Source organism: Cyprinodon tularosa, unplaced genomic scaffold (genome assembly GCF_016077235.1).
Source record: "Cyprinodon tularosa strain WSP-4 unplaced genomic scaffold, ASM1607723v1 ctg135, whole genome shotgun sequence".
NCBI classification, from domain to species: domain Eukaryota; kingdom Metazoa; phylum Chordata; class Actinopteri; order Cyprinodontiformes; family Cyprinodontidae; genus Cyprinodon; species Cyprinodon tularosa.
The window spans coordinates 1299001-1316518 of NW_024038168.1; the positions used below are offsets into that span (position 1 = coordinate 1299001).

At 38.7% G+C, this 17518-nt stretch overlaps 1 protein-coding gene across 1 annotated transcript in view; it reads left to right on the forward strand.

Annotated features, from left to right (window-relative positions):
- Window positions 1-17518, forward strand: part of slc25a26 (solute carrier family 25 member 26) — a 97817-nt gene that overhangs the window by 54535 nt on the left and 25764 nt on the right. Inside the window, exon 6 of the mRNA XM_038277889.1 lies at window positions 14325-14369. Within this exon, the coding sequence (XP_038133817.1) occupies window positions 14325-14369 (45 nt within the window). The remainder of the gene's footprint in view (window positions 1-14324; window positions 14370-17518) is intronic.

Sequence of the window (17518 nt, forward strand, 5' to 3'; positions counted from 1 at the left end):
TTTTATGATAACTTTAAAATGAAGTGAGGTTGAAAGGTTACCAAGTGTAGCCAGAACATTCCTTAGTGTTAAGAGGCTATTTAAAAAGATGCATCTAATTTATTAGAGGCTTTTTGTTGTTGTTGTTGTTTAATTACAATGAAGTTCACATTCTGCATATATAATTGAAACAAACAAAGTTTAGATTACGAATTAATTTAGATTAATGGCTTCATTAAAAATTAGAAATAGAACTTAAATTATAAAGATGTGTGATTTTAGAGTCAGATGCAGCTTAAATAAAAATGTCTTCAGGAGGACTTTACTCGTCTTCTCTTTTATATAGGAATGATGGGTAGAAAGTTAAATATGTATACATTTTACTGTAATGGTTACTTATTCTAAAATCCTTTATGTCCGATATATTTTTCCTATAGCCCCGCCCTTTGGTCTGCACTCTGCACATCTATTGAAACGGCAAAAAAGACACCAAAAAAACATTGTTTGGATGATTATATGATGCAATCAATATGATTTAATATCATTTACCCTTTTAAGATATCTGCTATCATATTTAACAACTTTGGTGGGGGAGACAACTCATCAAATAAAATATTTCATTTCTAAGGTAAATAATAATGTCCCTAATGACTTTTAAAAACTGTCTTGCTCAATTCTAAGCCCCATTATTTGTGTTTATAAATCCACTAACTTTTGTAGCTGATTTTTGATATCCATATATCCACATATAAAATATGGAATTTTCTGCCTCTTTTAAAATCTAAAATAGAAAGATGAAATACTTATTTTATTGACACAATATAACAGAGCTTATTTTAGCATCCATCTATCCTGTATTACTAAGGTATTATCTGGAGTATTCAAATCCTCATCCTCACTTTGAGTTTTATAAATTGTTAGCAGTATTTGAAAATTTTCCATGAAAAAAAAACACATCAAAGTTTCTAAAATACTTTGAGTCCTCCTTTTCCCTGGTTAAGTTTTACTGTTCCCCATCTAAAAAGCAGGAATGACCAGCAAATATATCAACATGGCAAAAAATATTGATTCACAAAGTTGTGGTCTATAGATCCTCTGCAGAAATTAAACTAAATGATAATGATGAAGCATATTTATGTTAAAATAAATACAAATATACTTACCGTATTTTCACGACCATAAGGCGCACCGGACTAAAAGGCGCACTCTCAGTTATGTGTGCCATTTCTGTATTTAACACACACATAAGGCGCACCGGACTATAGGGCGCGTTTTTTATATACAGGTACATGTCCTCTCAGGTGGATTTTCCCACTTAAAAACATATTAAAACTACTTTATTCCCACTGATCACAGCAAATAAAGCTGCAAGGTGTATTTATTACAAAGTATTATTAAAACCTGGGAACCTGCCGTGAGAGACACATCGCTGATGACACAGGGCTGTGATTACTCCTCTGATACAGTTTATTGACGCATAAATTAACTTAAAAAATAGGCAGGATAATAATCTGGATGAACTGACTGCAATGATTAAATTTTCAGGTGGACTTTCTCACTAAAAAAGATTTAAATTATTTAGATGAAAAAACACCTGCCGAGGTGAGTCCGGATGCGCCGCGCGGCCCACAGGCAGCTGTTGAATTAAGTTTTCAGGTAGAAAAATAGAGCGGGAGCAAAACTGAGTATGACTGTGCTTTATTCATGTATTTATTACAGAGTATTAATCAAACCCCTCAAAGTCCTCATCCTCTGTTTCTGAATTAAACAGCTGCGCTAAATCCGACATGCCAGTTTCCCCTTCTTCTTCGTTTATTGACGCATAAATTAACTTAAAACATAGGCAGGATAATAATCTGAATGAACTGACTGTAATGATTAAATTTTCCGGTGGACTTTCTCACTTAAAAAGATTTAGATTATTTAGATGAAAAAACACCTGTTGATGTGAGCCCGGATGCGCTGCGGCCCAGAGGCGGCTGTTGAATTAAGTTTTCAGGTAGAAAAATAGAGCGGGAGCAAAACTGAGTATGATTGTGCTTTATTCAAGTATTTATTACAAAGTATTAATCAAACCCCTCAAAGTCCTCATCCTCTGTTTCTGAATTAAACAGCTGCGCTAAATCAGACATGCCAGTTTCCCCTTCTGCGCTGTCAGAGTCACTTTCCGTGCAGCGCAGCTCCTCAGAAATAATGCCTGCTTTTGCGAAAGCTTGAACAACAGAGCCAGCAGACACGTTAGTCCAAGCATCTGCAATCCATCCGCAAACTGTGGCGTAATCTGCCCGGCGCTGCCTTCTTATCCTGAAACTGTGGTCTCCGTCGGTCATCCATCGCTCCCACGCCGCTCGCAGCCTTACTTCGAACGGCTGCTTCACACCGATGTCGAGCGGTTGAAGCTCCTTTGTCAGACCCCCGGGATAACGGCGAGCACAGCGTTCATTTGATTCACCTTTTTTTCACATCGGCTGTGAGATGGGCACGCAGCGATGGTGATGCGTGGAAAAAAGCACCTAGTCTTCTCACATACACCTGCCTCAGCCACGCATCCATCCAGCCTTTTCCATTTGCGTTAATATCATATGTCATCAGAGCGCTGTCTGTCTCGCTGGCAGCTCCCAGATCAGCTTCTCTGATTGGTTGATGCGGCGCGTCCAGCAGCAAAACTTCAATTTTTCCATCTCCAGCAGCAGAAGCGCGTTGGCGGCGCTTCAGATGCTTAAACGCTCCCGACGTGCTGCACCAAAACGCGCTGCAGGACCTTTTGCTGCACCTATATGCGCGTCAACCATTGACTTTGCATGTAAACACGCTGCTTCTGCTGCACCTGCTGGGTCCGGTTCACACCGATGTCGAGCAGCGTTAATTTGTTTCCCCATGTTTTTCACATCAGCTGTGAGATGGGCACGCATGGAGTTACATATTAACAGCGATGGTGATGGGTGGAAAAAAAACACCTGGTCTCCTTACATTCGGCCACTCTTTCATCATCTCCTCAATGAGGTGGTCTCAAAAGTCGCAGTTACAACACACATAAGGCGCACCGCACCATAGGGCGCACCGCACATTTTGAGGGGAAAAAAAGACGTTTAAGTGCGCCTTATAGTCGTGAAAATACGGTAGCTTAAAAATATACTAAATTAAATAATGATACTGATTGTTGTTAGTTGTTGATGCAATCTTCATTATTATTATACCTATGGTTAATAGGTTTTTCTCTTTTTTTATGTTTGTATTCCAGGAGTCTAAAAGTTTGGGAACTGTTGCCATAAGCGACTGCTTAGGTCTTTGAGCTTGCTCTGATATCAAATCATTTCAATTACTTTTTTGCAGTACATTAGCTTCAGAAAAAACATAAAGGAAACTGAGTAAAAACTGAAAGGATTCACTCAAAATTGGCCATATGAGCCAAAGTTGTTTCACAAATAAGAATTTTCTCCTCTGTTTTTATTGCTCATATATTGAAATCCTTTATGTTCAGTGTTAAGTATTTCTCTGAAAGGTGGTTGCATTGCTGTCTGAAGTACAGTTAGTTGTTTTCAAAAGTCTGTTAGAATCAAGTCCACCAGCAGCAAGTTTGTTAGGATGTTGCATAAAGAAAAACTGCTGTAATCACAGGAAAAAAAGATTGTAATAAAACTTTTACCCTTTAGACCTGTATATTAAAAGTGTGAGGGAAGATCTTGTCACATATTAGGTTAGCAGACCTCTACAATGTGTTAAACAGCTTGCTGTTTTACTTATTTTTTTTTTCTCCCTGGTTATGTTTATGATTCATTTGTTTCTTGTGGAGCCACCCATGTGCACAGATTGGCTCATGCTGGAGCTGAGTTTTGGCCATTTGTGGTAAACCTCAGTCTTTTCAGTGGACATAAACATCTCTCCCTGTTGTTCCTCAGGGGAAGCATTTTCCCCTGCTAAATGATCGGTGAAATAACTACAGCTTGCATTTAATTGAAGGAAAGCATGGTAGTTAACAACCCTGGATGATGCAATTTACTATACTCTGAGGACTAAACATCTTAATTAAGAAGCAAAGTATTTCTACCATCTGCATTCCTTTTGTCTAAGCATCACATTGTCGAGTTAATTGTCCACTATTGGAACACAGATGTACACATGTACAGTGACTTAGCCTGGCTTTATGGAGCTGCATATGCAGAGAGAGCTGAGGCGTTATATGAGGCAGGGGGAGACAGAGTCAGCAGTTAGAAACTCAGTCCTGTGGAGTTTATTCTACCTGGCTGCCCTCATGGCAGCCTACCGTGGAACGACCCTGGCAGTCTTCATGACTGTGTCTGTTCGTCCAGTACTGCTTAGCTGGGAACTTAATGTGCTCTCTACAATTGAGGCTGAGCCAAGTCTAATGGGATGATATAAAAAACTGTGCAGGTTGCAAACCAGTTAACATTTGGTTATAGTGCCTTATTTAAGTTCATGTACCTGAATGCATCTACAGCTCTGGAGGCCTGATTCTGACTCAGCTGAAAATATTTTAAATGTATTTTATTTTTTTCAGTCAGCTTTGGTCGCTAAATAAGTTTGAGATTATTTATACATTGGGAGAATGTGCATTTGCCAGCTTGAAATAGTCTTCATAAGATAAGTACATTATAGTAAAAAATTATGGCTTTGATAATCAGCAACAGTTGTGTAGGCTGCAGCATAATGGTACTAAGAAAATGCCTTCTCCACCATCGATCTGTTTACTTTGTTTGCTCTGTCTTCTGGCCCTGTCATCCCATTGTTGTATTGGTACACAAGGAGGCATTCTGGTTTTCATAGGAGGCCTTATGTGTTCCCAGAAACAAACCAAACCCAAATAGTGTTTAAATAGTAAAAATACTAGTAAATTAAATAAGTAAGAATATATATATATTTATAATTCTGGTTTCTTTGCCCCATATCTACACATTCATGTATGTAAAAAGTTAGCCAATGTGAAAATGTTTGTTTTCAGTAACCAGGTAGAATATGTCTGATTTGGAGTATTTTATTTTGCTCTGAATTCATAAATTACTATTCAGTCAGTTGACACTTTCTTTTCTGGCTGACTGAAGAAGCCTACCATAGGAGCCAGAACTGCCGATGGTCGTTAATGTTTAAAACACCAGTGGCTCTTTTCCATTAGTAACTTCTTGCCTCCTAGACTAAGTTCTAATCGGCTCTGCACAATTTGGGCCATTTTCCTTTACAATAGAGTATTACCTCTATCTGAGTTGGCTGGACAATAGAAAGGCACCCGATAAAAGCAGCTTTTTCTGTTTTTTTTCTGTCTAACTCACTGTGTATTTGTTCATACACCACCAAGAAAAAACATGCCTGCACGGTTTTTGCACTGTTATGTTTATTTTAGGGCATTTATTTTAGCTGGAAATATGATGAGTTGCTGTTTTATGTCTTTAAAAGCGGCAGGTTTGATTGTTGTTCTGGAGTCACTTCCATCGATTTATCCCATTAAATCATTGTCACCCAATAGCAGATCTGGGACCAGCAGGTCATTTTCAGCTCAACTCAGTTTGCTTGGAACCCTGGCCATATGAGTTGGTACCAAGTTCTAGAAGAAGAAATGTTAAGACCTGGGTCAGGTTGATGCAACCCCTGCTGAATTGTTGCTAGCGGAAAGTAGTGCCATCAGGAACACAAAGAGGCATTCTCTATTAATAGAAGGTTATTATTATTCCCCTTTTCAAACATCAGAAGGCCTCCTGGTCTGTTGGTTCTGCTGTCAGTGTTGCACAGATCTGCTGCAAACTATGTGTTCAACTAAGCAAAGTTCTAGTAAATGATAAAGTCTGGAGCGGCCATTTTTTTGCCCAAATATAGTAACGCCTCACTCCTGACATCTTCTGGCAGCGACGTCACGGTGCGGTAAGCCGAAGGCAATTCTCCCCGCTTTACAAGCAAAATCAGTTGGAACTATTTCAAACACCCTCAATCAAAAACAATTATTTAAGATTTCGAGAGGACTTCACCATTGAAATTCACAAGAGCTATTGGTAAACTGACAATGCCCACATGCATGGCAGTTGGATGATCCACTACAGGTTTGTCGTTGGATTGCCAACTTGAAGAGGATTTGCCATCGAAGTTCTGGCCAGAGAATAAACACATAATATGTAGCCAACATTTTGAAGAAGAATGTTTCAAGATGACTTGGATAATAGCGCGTTGTGACAAACACCAGATAGAGTGTTGGGACTTGATCAACAGCCGGTACCGCGCCGTGACGTCACAAACCGGTAGGTGGCAGTAGTGTTCTTTGACAAACATGGATGCCTCCAGTAAAGTACATTCAAATGAAAATTACTCTTAATTAAAAACACTTATCATTTCTTGAACAGTATGTAATAATTTTGTATTTAAAGTACTTTCAGAAGTTTAAATTCTTAATATGACTGAACTTTTTCTTTAAGGACAAGACTGGCGACTGGTGAATTTTTCTGCCCCCCGTTGCTCATTTCCTTTAAGTTTTGAAGAATTGTTTTCATAGATGGTTTTGTACAAACCTCTGTTGTAGGATTGGGCTTTAATGCTTAAAAATCTAATCTCTTTTTTCCCCCTACCAAATCCAATTTATAGTTTTTTTTTCTCACTTAAGTTTCATAATATAAATAACAATTAACATATATTACTTTCAAAAACTAGCTTTGATTTCAGTCATCTCCTCTAGGAGGTGACCTTAATTTAGAAGGCAACATAATTAAATCTGTGAAACATGCTTCCAAAATAATTGTTTTATTACGATGAAACACACTAAATGTTTGCAGCTAGTGGTATCACACAATAAGTAAGTTGATCTGTTATACTTATAAGAACAAAAATAGATGAACTGATGCTACTCTAAGCTATGGAAGCCCAAGGTTTGAAATGGTGGGAAAAAAATAAAGAAAAATCTTCATAAACAAAAAAAATCTATTTATTAATAAATTCAGTTAATGGCTTTGTTGTTGTGGTTATTTGAGCTATGTATGCATTCTTATTCATCTCATACCAGACTGCTCATCCTCTCACATCGACAGGCCACATTTGTCCACACTATAGCCACTAATTACATATTTTCTCTTTTTGGGGGGGGATTTTCTGGAAGAGATGTTGGGGATGACATCATATCCCAGACGATCAGCATTTTACCCACAAAAACAACGCCACGTTCATAGTCATTCAAAATCCCTGCTTTGCATAGGTCTGATGCTCATTCAGATTAATGAGACTGCTATGATATTGGTTAGGTTGCTTATAAGAAGCAAATGAAGTGTATGTAACACAATTGTATTGTATGTAATCTTTGAGGTTCTAAGTGAAGGAATTTGTTGGAAATCTGTAGTTTTGAGATGTGTTTGGATGCATTTTCTCCAGCATTTTGTTGGGTTTACAAAAAAAAAAGAAGCATTCTACAAAAGGGATTGAATAACTAAGCCAACCGGCTTCTAACAAAGCATCAATGTCGGCAGCCCATGAAAAGATCAGTAGAGCGGGAGTCCATGGAAGGTCTGCCAATGAAAACACAGCCTTTATGCTACCACTAGCAGCTTCTTTATGATTCGACTCTGGGTTTTATGTCATATCTCTGTGAGGCCTGTGAGGGAGAGACATGATGAATGTCTAAACCTAGCAACTGGTGGTATAATCCTGTCCATTTTATAATCAAGAAATTATTTTTCAGATATTATATTGCAGCACCGTTTCTCATTTCTTTCAACCCTGAGATGAATTACTTCTTTTATCTCCTATTATTACAGCCACATCAACTTACAGAGCTGGTTGGTCTGATCGTGTTGATGCAAGATGACAGCGAGGCATTTCAGTGGCACAAAAGAATAACACAACAGTAAATTCTTCACATGCCGGCCCTTTGTGTATTGGATTTTTCCGGAGTTAAATCAACACAAACTTAAGAATCATTCTGGATTCAGCAGTTTTTCCACACAGTCGTGTTCAGACACGCTGAAGTGTGTCTGGTTTCTTAGCAGTATCTTTAGACCGCATGAGGTTTTTAAAGAGTGTCTTCTCTACTGGGTAACGCCTGCAAACACACACAATCACACACACATGCAGAGTGCCAGGGGTGTCAAAGAGAGTCGTAAATCCCTTGTAGATCATTTTTTCCAGATCTTGAGGTTGAGCCATCTGTCTTTCTCTTTTTCACTCATTGCAAGCTCAGCAGTCTTTTTTTTCTTAGCAAATAATAAATCCAATGCTCATATTTGATTCCCTGAAATTTTTATATTTTCTTATCGGTTTGACTTTTCATGTTTTTCTGTCAAAGTTAATTACAGTAATTAAAATAACCAGGAGGAGCAGCGGTTAATACCTCAGATGGATGAATTACCCAAATAAAAGTCCATCTTTGATATTTATCACAAAAAAAACTCCCAAGATTATTTTCTGAACTTGTTCAGAACATCAGTTTAAAGAGCCATCTTTTATTTTACCGTAGCGGTACAATATGTCCTCCTTTTGGAAATAGCCCCCATTTTTCCTCCCAACCTTCCCTCTATTTTCCCTCTTCTCTTTCTTTCTCACTCACTTTCTTTTTTTGCAGCCTGGAAAAGAACTCATCGGTGGGGTAATAAAACACAGGTGCACTTTATAACGCTCTGCTTTCAGGGGGCTGAATGCCAGATGCAGAGTACGTCAAATAAAGTTTTTAGATAATCTCGGCGGACTCTGGGAATTTGCTTCTGTCTGCCGGGACAGACCAGATGGACGAACGTTTCTGACTCCATCCACCATGCTGCTCAGTCAAGCCAATAAACAAATGTTGTATTGAATTCCACATTTGTGTTAATGCTCTGGCATGCAAGTAACAAAAGGCAGCACAAATTGGCCAATAACGTCATGAGAGACGTATTGTATAGTTAGTACAGTTCACTTCTAATAGATTATTCTTATCACATGTTATTGTTAACATTGTCTGTAAATGCATAAACTCTCCATTTCCTGCTAACTGGACTTCAGCTCATTTGGTGGTGATGAGTAATACAGACTAACTGCAGTTTTTCCTGGTCTAGTAACATACTTCTCACTATGACAGTGTCTAACTATGTCTTATTTCACTCACAAAGAAGAAAAAACATTAGGCAGTGTCTCCATGCAGTAGTGGGCCATTTTCTTACCCAGAGTTTCATGATACCTTTCTTTACATTACACATCGCCACCACATCAGCTCACCCACAAAGATAGGATAGGATAGCCAGTGTCCATCCTCCAGATGGACAAAGATCCCCACTCCCAACACTGGTTTCTGTGTTTTTGTTGACTGGCTGACAAGTGCAATAACGTGGTTCAATTTTTTTATATATCCATCCATCCATCCATCCATCCATCCATCCATCCATCCATCCATCCATCCATCCATCCATCCATCCATCCATCCATCCATCCATCCATCCATCCATCCATCCATCCATCCATCCATCCATCCATCCATCCATCCATTTTGAAATACCAGATTGCTCATTTCTTTTCTAACAATCAATTTCTACATCTTAACTCATGTTCATTTGGTTTCTACGTCTTACTCCTTGCTGCTACCACACTTTCTTTGTTATTACCTGTATTAGTTTCAGATCCCAACTACATATTACTTATTGCACAAACATATTTTTTTTCTCAGCTCTTTTACATTTGTAGTTATATTTATATCATTTATTAACTATCCACTGTATTTATTACCTAAACTACGTTGTTTGAACTGTGAACTGTAAAGTGCCTTGAGATGATATGTGTTGTGAATTGGCACTATAGAAATAAACTGAATATAGACCTTGCTGTACCTGGTAGCCAAGCAACGACATTGCTTTGTTTGTTTCCCTATTTATACAATCACAGTGGAGGAAGACTAAGGATACATTCGCACAACAGCCTAAAGGGACTCAAATCCGATTTTTTAATTTTTTAACCCATATGCGACCTGTATCTGATCTGTTCATGACCCTGAACAACACAGATCGGGTTGTTTTTCCAGTGCGATGCAGGCCACTTGTCTATGTGGTCCTGAATCTGATACGAATCTTATCTTTTCAAATACGACCTGTGCCTAACTGAGACTTACCACTTACCCCACATACCGCAATCGTTGGAGAACCCTCCGCCACTGCGCTGCCTTCAGCTATCGTCTTCACTTATGGATAACAAGCTGTCAGTCAAAGGCTTCCTGACACTACTTCCCGTTTGATCGTGTCTGCAAGGCCCAATCAGGAGGAGGCTTACAGAGGAGGTTGGTCTCTGCCCAGCCTGTCAAAACACATTTCCCTTTGCGTGAGGAGAAAATCAGTCTGAGGGCAGAGATGCTTTCGAGGGCGCAGGCTTCCTCAAGCGTGGCTGCTGGATAGAAAATCGTCCGCATGGTGAGATCCCGAGCGCTTGTAGGAGGAGTTGGTGCACGCGGAGAGGGATTTTCTTCACTGTGTGTGATGTGTGATTTTGTTGTGTGGTTGTAGATAAACCATGCGCAATAGTTTAACATGCATGCAAGTATTTTTATTTTGCTCACGGGCATTTTGAAATCAATGTGGCGCCATAGGAGGGTCTCACTGAAACTGCAGGTGGGGTATGGTAAAGATGAACTGAATAAATGACCAATTTTAAGAGACGGAATGTCGAATGCTTTTACACTGTTAAATGAAAGAGGTCAACTTAATATAATTGTACTTTAAAACAGGTTATAATTAAAGTTATAATTACTAGAGTTGTCTTTTCTTTGTTCAAATGTCAATAAGATTGGTCTTCTAGAGTACCTACCCATCTCCTGGAATCCTTGATGCTTCTGACTGTTTGGAGGCACAATAATCCAGCATATCCTGGTTGAGTTGGATTGCTTGTTAAAACCTCTTAAGGTAATGCCTCGTGCTATCAGAAGTGACACTGACTCTGAAAATAAAACTTCTAACTTCTGAAAAGGAGTCAAACAACTAAGAAGGGGTGAAGTGTCTGTAGCCTTCGCCAACCAACCATTCCTTGGTTGGGGTCTTCTCATTGTAGCCTCATTAGTGCAACTACTGTCATTAACATGAAAACAGCTGACACTGATTCATAACATCATCCAGCGCTTAACTTACCAGATCAATAGCCCAGAAGTTCGACTGACTGGATATTTTTTTTATCAAAAAATCTTTTAAAAGCTCATACTGATCTGCATGAGGACAGTTCATGTGTTTCAGCCTAGCCTACTCACACTTGGATCTACCCAGCTGAATAGGAACATGAAGACATAAGCAGCTCACTCAGATGGATCATCCTCTCTTTACTCTGATCAAAGCCTGCTGACACAACTCAGCGTCTCCGTATTTATTTCTCTCTGTGGATTTGTTTTTGTTCCCTCTTCTCCTTCCTGTCCTGCTCTGCTCCTCGCGCGGCGCAGGATGACAGTGTATACAAGTCTGTGTGAATTACTGTTTTTGCGTGTTTTTTCTCCATGCGCCTGTTTACAATAGCCGTGCCCATTCCCGTACGTGTGTTTGCATCGCTCCACGTGTCTGACTAGTCTGGGTTTTTGTTTTTTGCTCCTTTGCCTTTACACAGCTCTAGTTTTTCTCTGGGGCGCAATTTCCTGCTTGGGTCGATTTTTTGAATCCAACCAGATTACACGCCTTTTAGACATCATGCTAGACTTTCCTGCTTTCTGTCTCATTTTTCCAGCCAGATCCACATTAAGTTCTTTGCAGCTTCAAACCTAAGTGTTTTATTGAAGTTTTGAATTTTTTTTTTTTTAAATAAACTACATTTATGGTGTAAAAATGTGCCCTCATTCCAACCGTCTAACAAACCTTCACTGCTAATTCACCTCAGCAAGCAAACAAGCAGCTATCAGGAGCCCCTGCTCTTTGCTTATTGCCGTGGAGGAGATGATGCCATAATACACCTGCTTCAACAAACCTACTGTCATTTAGAAAAGAACTGTGAGGATCATGTTCTTTGATTTTTACCAAAGCATTTAACACAATTCAGCCTGACTTTGTGAGAAACTCCAGAAGATTCAGGTGGAGGCCTCAGCAATTGCCTGGATCTGATAAACAGACCACAGTTTGTTAGACAGATGGGTCAGCTGTCTAATCACGTAGTCAGCAGCACAGGAGCACAGCAGGGGACTGTACTCTCTCCATTCCTTTTTACTCTGTACACCTCTGACTTCCAGTATCAGACAGAGGCCTGTCATCTGCAGAAATACTCTGATGACTCTGCAATCATTGGGTTCATCAAAAATGGACAACAGGCTGAGTACAGGGAGTTAGTGAATTACTTTGTGGTATGGTGTGGAAACAATCCTGTGATCCTTAATGTCAACAAACCCAGGGAGATAATTGTAGAGTTCAGAAGAAACAGAAACAAGTTGAATTCTGTTTAGGGCTGAAACAATTAATCAGAATAACCGATTATTAAAATACTTGTCAAGCAATTTATCAATAGATTAATTGTTAACTGGAGTGTACAGACTGTAAAACATGTCTTTACTTGAAAGAGCAACCTGATTAGAGCAGTAATTCTACCAGAAATATTTTGCATATAAGATTTAAATAAAAGTTTTCAACTGTCAATTCAAGTGAAAAGGTTTAGTTTTACCTGGTTTAATTTCTTAAAAAGTCTTCTTTAAGGAGCCTTTGGCTGTCCGATTAGTAATCGAAGGAATAATTGACAGATTAACTGATTTGCAAAATGATGGTTGGTTGCATCCCGAATCCTGCTAACATCTTGGGAGAAGAAGTTGACTCCCTGTGTATACAAAATTACAATAAAAGTTGTCTAAGGCCCCGTGCACACAAAGTCAAAACAAACACGAAACGCTAATATTTTCCAGAACGTTTGTCTTAAAGACGGAGACGTAAAATAAATGTGATCGACCACATGAATGCATGAAGACGCTGCAAAATGTATGCCAGGCCTGTAAGTGGCGCTGTGGTGCCAAAGCAAAAATAGGCGAAAACAGGCAACGAAATGTTGGGCATGCGCAGTTATATTTATACATGGTTGCCCTGCGGGTCCATTTTCGTGGTTCAGTCAAATTCAGGTGCTGAACTATGTCGTCGATATTGCTCTGTTCTTCCTGGAGATATTCCAGAAGAAGAAGATTCTGTTGTAAGCCCGACAGCAGGGTGAGTAGCATGAGCAGCAACCATTCAACACAGTACGGCGCCATTGTTGTTGTGATACTGTGTAGCGCATGCGTGTTTAGAGGCGACGCTATGACGCATGCGTGTAAGAAAAAAAAATGCGGTCAGAGCTTAAAGTTTGAACCGCGAAAAACGGTGTTTCAAAATCTTCCCACTCTTTAGGCTTAATAAAAAAAAGATTGTTTACAGACCCCCGAAACGCCGGCTTCATATGGATGAGAGGCTGGTTTGGTGAAAATTAGTGAATTTAGGCCAGGGTGTGACTTCGTGTGGACGGGGCCTAACTCTAAGTCTGGAGGTGGTTGAGGAGTATAAATATCTTGGTTTTTACCTGGACAACAGACTCCACTTAAGATGCAACTTTGAAGCCGTCTACAACAAGAGACAGAGCAGAGTGTTCATCCTAAGGAAATGTAGGTCCTTTGGCATTTACGACAAAATGCTACACATCTTCTATCAATCTGTTTTGGAGAGTTTGATCTTTTCAGATTAGAGCTAATGACCTAAAATACACTCAACAGAACAACAAAGCTCAACAGTCTAATTAGGAAGCCCTGCTCTGTTCTAGGATCTTTTCTAGAACCTCTGGAGGTTATTTCACAAAGAGGAATTATTCATAAAGTAAAGAAGATTATGGATAACAGTGATCATCCTCTTAAGAAGAGTTCTAAATAACAAAGTGTCTTCAGTCAGAGGCTTCTCCAGATCCTGTGCAAAACAGCTACAGAAGATACTTCCTACATACGGCTATCAACACCTACAACAACTCGATTAAAAAATTAAAATAAAATATATAAAAAATTTACATTAAAGTGCTTTTGCATCTTTTAATTTCTCTTTGAAAATTTATTTTGAAATAAATTGAATTGAATTTCGATTTAATAGTCTTTACAGGTCATGTAATTAAAAATGGAGACCTGTTCCATGTAATTTAAAGGTTTTCTACAGTAGCCATTCTTTTTTGCCAAAAAACACATATAAATAAATAGGAAAAAATCAAATGAAAACACTTTATTTAGTCTTTAGCTGCATTTTTTTTAGCTATGATATGATATAACTTTTCTTTTTTCACCGTACAGTATTTAGTCAGGTTTTCTGGACCACGGTATGGTGAAAAGAACGACAAATACAAAAATAAGTATATTTTAAGTGATAAACCGGAAACAACAGAATGATTGAAAAATCTGAAAGACTTAATTGAATTATTAAAACTCTGTTTTTTGTTTTTTTCAGATCCCATTCTCACTGGTGCAGTTTCCTCTCTGGGAATATTTAAAGGTATGTATCATTCTGTTCCTCATAAAAACAGTTATTTTATTCCTTCTGTGTTTTTACTGCATGGTCATTTTTATCTCAGCAGTCTAATTTCCAGCAATAATACTCCATAGTAAATCCATAGTAAAGTTATAGCTCGGTGCTTAACCTCCTGACACTTTTACAGCAGGCTCCTCCTCTACATTCCCCTGTATCATTGTGGCAGGCAAAACTGTGACTTTAACACCGTTTAATGGGCCGTTACCACAACCATCAAGCAAGCCTTAAATTTGTCAGGAGCTCTCTTTCCGCTCTTCTGTATCTTCTTTCCTGCTGTAATGTCTTCATTCTGCTCCGTTCCTCCTGTCCTGACGCCCTCTGTCTCATTTCATCGTGTGGCCCCGAGCCAATAAAAGGCCATTTCTCTTTGAGTGGATGGCAGTTAGGCAGAGTGACATCACGTCTCAAGGGCAGACAGTCAAACCCTCCATCAGTGCTGGGAGCTAACGGCCGCAGAGAAGAGGAACAATACGCAGTGCAATTTGTGTTTATATGCATTTGTGTTGGACACAAGTGTCCCTTTGTCTCTGAGTCAAAGGCCTTTTCTCTCAGGGCCATCTGCACATGTCCGTTGGCGAGAAGCTTAACTGCTGGAATCTATCCTCCCCTCTTTTTTTCCCTCATTACTAATTAGGCCTCTTCTTAGATCGAATAGCCAGCTATATTAGTATGCCGATTATAGGCTAACAGGTAGGCCAATTAACTACAAATGAAGCTGTTCAGGAGTAGCTGAATTATGTTTGAAATGAAATGAAGAGTGCTGGAGCCTGAGTCAGTGCATGTGTGTGGCTTTTACTCCCATCTGTTTCTTTGGGATAGTAAAGTGCTGCGTTGCAGCTTTTTCTTCTCTCTTAATTTCACACACAGCTAACACAGCTGTTGGAAAGAAAAATGGAAAGAGCAATCGGACGGAAAAAAAAAGGCAAAGGGGAAATCCCTTTTCTTTACATTAACTTCAGCTGGTCATTGTACTTCTGGAAATTCACATTAAAATCATGTGTCCCACTGAAAAAACAAAGCAAATTTAAGGGTTTTTAACCAGGTTTTACACAATGGTCGCCAAGAGATTTGAATCATCATTTTTCCTTGTAGAATGAATTCATTAAGGGTGTTGTTCTTTATTTTGCCACCTTGCCAATTTTTTGACAATGACAATTATGTACCTGTTCAGTAAAATCCAGTTTAAGCAAATTAGTTAAATAAAAAAAATTAACAAAAAATAACTTTTAAAATGCTTAATTATTAATTAATCACCTACCTATAAATCCCACCTTCCCTATGGGAAGGCAGGGTTCGCCATAGTACATATGCTAAAAAACTATTATGCTGATATGCTCGTTCTTTATTACAGATTGAACCGTGTTTTTTTTAAAGCAGATGCCAGTGCCAATTATCTCGACATCAATCTAACCGATCATCGATATGTGCTGCTTATATTTTTAGCCTGATTTTTATAGTTGAAATTGCTTTTTCCTTCTTCATTTACATAATCAAAAATTCACAATGATATTAACTGTTACACAACTCTCAGTATAAATAATGTAAGGCAGTTTAAGCTGTTATGAGCATAAAATACTTTTTCTGTTTTTGTTTTGATTTCTCCGAGCCTAGTGTTAAGTCAGTAAATGCAACACGGTCATCTATATAACCTTATCATCGCGAAAGTTTTCGTTGTTATGATTCGAGTTGTAAGGCACTCAAGGCTCACTGTACGGACACTGCTAAAACGCTGTCTGTGCCAGAGCGAGAGGCCAAAACAACGCAGTGTATCAACCATCGGCTGTGTCTGTAACTCAACCTGTTCGGTTAAAGAAGATTCCTTGTCGTGTGCTTCATCAGAACATCCACGCACCTCCATGCCACCGGAAGGTAAAACACGACAATAATAAAAAAAGAATAATTTATTTTAAAAATTTAGCAAAACCTTGTGAACAGATAGCTAATAGAGAGAGCAATAATGTATGTGCTTCACATGATCTCAAGGCAAGGTTGCTAAAAGCACTAATGAATCAGGAATTACAAATTAATGGAAAGAAAGCGACCATCAGAAAAAAACATCAGCTGGCCTGATGTATTTTTTTAATGAGCATATTGGCCCTTTAACTGACTTCTGAGCTCCTTTTCCCAGGAATTGTACCAGTGAATTTTAGTGCAGAGCTGTTAGTTGTCAAAGGTATGCTTACTTTTAATTAAAAACTGCAAAATGGTCTTCTATCCTATGAAAAGCAGTATCAATGCTGTGCCAGTGCATGACTGCCGCCTCACTGGGTCAATCTTTTCCTTTTCATTTTAAGGGGAGATATTAATATCACTTCCCAATGTGTAGAAAAGAACAAATGAAATGGGAGTTGGTTTAATTAGCAAAGAAGTTAAAAAGAAAGATGACAAGGGTGTAGCGGACAAGATATGAACAGTTATTTTTGGTCAAGCAGCGTTGATTAAAAATTTTCATTAAAAAAAAAACCCTCTCTAATAACTTTAGGAGAAGGTGAAGGCACCAATGTAGACTTCAAGTTACAGGAGAGACATATGCCTACATTACCAATACAAGTCCTGACAAATATGGCAAAAACTGCTTTACGTGCACTACAGTTGAACTCTCTCTTCTGCAAGCATGACTGCTCACTGCAGTCGCTCAGTTCCTACCTTAAAGGAAAACAATTAAACACAGCAGTCACTTGGTGCTCACCTCGAAGGAAAACAGGCGCACACAGCAATCAGTGCTTACCATGAAGGAAAACGGGGAAATATTTTAAGGTTTTCACCTGAAACTACAGTACAAACTTTTTATTTAAGCCCAAAAGTGCCCTAAAATAACATCAGGATTCGGTGCACTCTTTATTATTACAAAAAAATGACTTATGGGTTTATCGTTATAGGACCAATTCACACCACATCATCGCCTTACAGAGACACTTCCAACACCAACAGGTATGCACTGTGTTATGCATCACAAGTCAGTGAAATTTATTGAAACCTTTGGTTTGTTACACGACAAAATGTGGAAAGCTTCAAGTGCTATTAACACTTCGATACGACAGTGTTATAATCTCATATATTTCACAAGTGGATTTCACCTTCTGATTTTCAAACAAGGTTTAAGTTTTTTCCAT